The 4,355-nt window shown below is 43.5% G+C and overlaps 1 protein-coding gene across 1 annotated transcript in view; it reads left to right on the forward strand.

Moving 5' to 3' along the window:
- The window catches only part of AQP4 (aquaporin 4), a 20,858-nt gene extending 17,278 nt beyond the window's left edge, over positions 1 to 3,580 (forward strand). The window contains exon 5 of the mRNA XM_042443341.1: positions 3,183 to 3,580. Within this exon, the coding sequence (XP_042299275.1) occupies positions 3,183 to 3,461 (279 nt within the window). The 3' untranslated portion in view covers positions 3,462 to 3,580. The remainder of the gene's footprint in view (positions 1 to 3,182) is intronic.
- Positions 3,581 to 4,355: the final 775 nt, after the last annotated feature.

Raw genomic sequence — 4,355 nt, forward strand, 5'->3', positions numbered from 1 at the left:
CAAATAATAATAATAATAATAATAATAATAATAATAATAATAATAATAATAATCCAGGAGCAAGAGGAAAGTAGAACAAGCAAGCACCCAAAAAATAATGTACATAAATTGTCAAAAGAGGCTGATTTCCCTACATCCTCCAGCTTGGACTCACAGCCCTACTTCCCTGGGCAATCCTCCTTCCTTCCGACCTTCACCTCCCTTTGAGCTTTCTCCACCACCTCCTACCTCCCTCTGACAATAATCCAGGAGTAAGAGGAAATGAAAGTAGAACAAGCAGCCTGATTTCCCTACATGCCCCAGAGTAGCCCGGCAACCCAATTCCCCCTGGAAATCCTCCTCCTCCTCCTCCTTCCTTCAGACCCTCTCCTTCCTCAGGGATGTCCATTGACCCTTTCCCCCAGCTCCTTCATCCTCATCCTCATCCTCCTCCTGCTCCATTTTAGGATCCCCTCCATGGCTCCCTTCCTCCCACGGCCCCTTCCTCCTCCTCCTCCTCCTCCTCCTCCTCCTCCTCCTCCTCCTCCTCCATCACTTTCTCCACCCCCCACTTCTCTTTGACAGCCCTCTGCAGCCCAAAAGTCACCCCTGATTTCCCCCTTTCCTCCTGTCACCCTTTGCATCCAGATTCCCCTTTTTCAGCTCTTTCCTCCTCCTCCTCCTCCTCCACTTCTGATGATGGAAGGGAATGCTCTGACCACTGCCGCCCCCTGGCCCTAATCCCTCACTAAATTTGCCCCAATCATGATCGAGGGCAAGTTCAAATTTCGCACAACCTGTGTCTTTTGAGAAAAGATGGATTTTAGCCCAATTCTGGATACCCTGGGGTAAGGGGCATTTCCTTGTGCAAGCCCCGACATGGATTGTGATGGAATCGGGCCCAATATGAACTTCACATGGAAGAATTGATTTCAAACCCGGTTTTTAATGTAGTCTGAATGGCCCCGTAGACTGATTTAAAAAGAAGGACAATGCTAAGGCAGGTAATAAACAACCAGAATCCAATTATAATTCAAGTAAGTACTTAGGTCTAGGCTATCTGGAATTCTGTCTCTCCTCATATCAGCCTTTCTGGGCACCAAGATCCTCAGGCAAAACCCTTCTCTCAGTTCCACCACTATCTCAGTCAAGGCTGATGGGGATGCAAAACAGGGCTTTTTTAGTGGCTGTCCTTGTAACTTGAATTCTCTTCCAATGGAGACCAGATGGTCCTCATTTCACTGTCCTGACATTAGACAAGGACTGTTTTATTCTGGCAGGGTTTTAAAATAGAATGTTTTTAAAGAATGGCCTTTAATAACCATGGAAGATCTACAAGAATTCATCCTAGAATATGAGAAAATTGAAATAGCCAAAGAGTTCCCATACCTTGCTTCAAATATTGATCCAAAGGCCAAGCCATTGGATTCCCCATCATCATGTGCATGTGATTGCTGGACAGTGAAAAAGCCAGTTAGAAGAAAATCCTCATTTAGATGTGGTGCTGGAGAAAAGTACTGAGAATACCATGGACAACCAAGAAGACAAATGGGTCTGGAACAGATCAAGCCTGAAATCTCTGTGGGAGCCAACATGACTAAATTGAGGCTGTTGTACTATGGCCAGATCATGAGGGAAGATGAATCATTAGAAAAGCTAGGAAAGGTTGGGGGGGCAGTAGAAAGAGAGGAAGATCACATACCAGATGCCAGATGGTTAGACTTGATCAGGAAGGATAATGGACTGGTTCTGCAGGACCTGAACAGAGAGGTTGAGGACTTGGATTTTAAAGATGTCATCCACAGGGTCACCATGAACTGAAAGTCAACTCAAGAGCAGTTAACAACAATGATGTTTAAGGGGGAACTTTTTGTTTTAAACTGCACCAGTTTTTCTTTTGTTTTTTGTTTTTTATATTTTTAATTGCCTTTTATCTTTTTAAGTGTATGTTTAAGTTGTTCTAATATTGTGAATAGTTTAATTCCATTTTAATGTTCACTTTTTGACAGTGTTCCCACTACGTTTAAATCAAGATCGGGATCTGGGTTAAATGGGCATGGTTCCCACTGAATCCGATTTTAGAAATCAATTTAGAAAGGGGGGGTGCTATTTGATCATTTTTACCCATTTTACCCCCATCAAAAAGACGTAGGTAAAATAGGGTGTTTTTTGGGCTGAATCGATTTATTTGGAAATAAATCGATTCAGTCCACGTGGGAAGCAGGTGGGTTCAAATCTGAATCGAATCCACCCTAGTTCCCACTGGCAGCCCAGCCAGGGGGGCAGCTGGCATGGCCCGGCCCATCATTGGCTTCTCCTGACTTCAAAATCCCCGGCCCAACCTCCTTACTACCTTCTTTGGCCCCTGACCGGCTTCCTTACACCTTTTTAAAAATTTCCCATTGCCAGGGAAGCTGGGACGGAGGTTGCAGAGAAGCCGGAAGCCTTGCAACCTCCTTCCCAGCTTCCCCCGTCTTCTCTGTGACCTCCTTCCAGCCTCGGGAAATTTAAAAAAAGGTTGCAGGGAAGCTGCTCAGCAGTCAAAGAAGTCGATAAGGAGGCTGGGCCGGGGATTTTGAGGCCAGGAAAGGCCAGTGACAGGCCGGGCCAACAAGCTGTCCCCTACCACTTGCCGATTCCTGAACGGATTCCTGAAACTGGCACAAACATAGTGGAACTATGTTTTTTCTGAACTGGTTTCAGGAATCGGTTCAGGAAACGGAATTTCCAGGAAGTGGGAACAGGGCCTTTGTATGTTTTAGATTGGGGTTTCTTTTTTTCCCCCCTAAGTTCCAATCTTGGGTGAAAGGTGGGATGATGATGATCACAATGATTCACTCAATATATATTTCTTTGATGTAAGGTGTGATATATCATAGGATGTTTTTTGTGTGTTTTTACCAGCCTGCCCAGACATGGCACTACAAGAAATCACAAAGCTTCAGTCTGTGAAGTTTGACGGTACTTAGGCATTCACATAATGTGCCCATGATGCCTGTCCTCTTTGAAAGAGCACTGTGGCTATGACATGAACTTGTTAAGTTCCATATTTCAGTTCAGTATCATGGGAGGAAGTACGTGCTAACTATGCTGTTCCAGGGAAAATGCAAAATGCTTTTTAGAGCCTGCTGATTCTCTGAAACATTGCTCCTCATCTGTGCTTAGCTGCATTTTTCCTCTCTCTCTCTTTCCATTTTGTACAGATATACTGGGTGGGTCCAATTATAGGAGCAGTTCTTGCAGGTGCCCTCTATGAATACGTCTATTGTCCTGATGCTGAGTTCAAGCGCCGATTCAAAGAAGCTTTTAGTAAAACAAACCAGCAGTCCAAAGGGAAGTATATTGAAGTAGAAGACACCAGGAGCCACGTAGAGACTGATGATTTGCTCCTAAAGCCTGGAATTGTCCATGTCATTGACCTAGAGAGGGGCGAAGATAAGAAGGGACGAGACCCAACCAACGAGGTGCTATCGTCAGTATGACTAGCAAGGAGCACTGAAAGCAGAGAACAGTCTACTAGCATGCCCACAGATAGCCTTCCACCCATAAAAGAGACAGATCTGTTGTAAATTAGGTACCTACAACAGTGTCAGATTTTAGGGAGATGGCAAGATCACAGTAGCTGTGTAATTGGACCACACTCCCATCCCTTTGAAATGGTAGCAGTATAACGATGTTGAGAGAGCCTCACAGATTATTCCAGATTGATAAATGTACTTTGGGCAATGCCCATACAGGAAACCTCATGTTCCCTTTGAGTCCTGGGTGAATTTTTGAAAAAAAGCATTGATTTTTATGCAGGCAGTTATGAGCAGAGAAAATGATCTCTGACAATCAGATATGACAGATGAAACTTATCTAAAAATGCCTATAGACCCAGAAGGAAGTGTCTATCAGATTGTTCTTCTGACACTTAATTGGCTGTTGTCAATCCTGATCAGAATTTTAATTACTAAGTCTAAAGTAGGCTGAGCGACAAAAGGGCCAGCATATAGGACAGAACAAATCCTTCCAAAGCATTGGTCTTTCCCCTCCTTTCCCTTTCTTCTAGTCTTTTCATTTTTTCTTCTTCTTTCCTGCTGCTTTTGGGAGAATAATAGTACAAAGTACAAATAATTAGAAAGCGACATTTGCCATCTTGGAAGTAAAAATTATTCCCCCCCCCCCACTCCCCAATCATGCTAAAAATGTGCATAATTTTTGTTTTATCCCTTCCCGGAAAGTTCTCATAGGATTCATCTATTTATCACATTCTACTGCTAGAACTGTAGAAGACATACATGGACATGTCTCGCAATGGATACAGTTTTATTACTTCTTGCAATTGATGCAATTCAACAAAATTTGAGCATTTCAAATTCATTTCAACATGAGGC

The sequence above is a fragment of the Sceloporus undulatus genome, unplaced genomic scaffold (genome assembly GCF_019175285.1).
Source record: "Sceloporus undulatus isolate JIND9_A2432 ecotype Alabama unplaced genomic scaffold, SceUnd_v1.1 scaffold_17, whole genome shotgun sequence".
Classification (NCBI taxonomy): Eukaryota; Metazoa; Chordata; class Lepidosauria; order Squamata; family Phrynosomatidae; genus Sceloporus; species Sceloporus undulatus.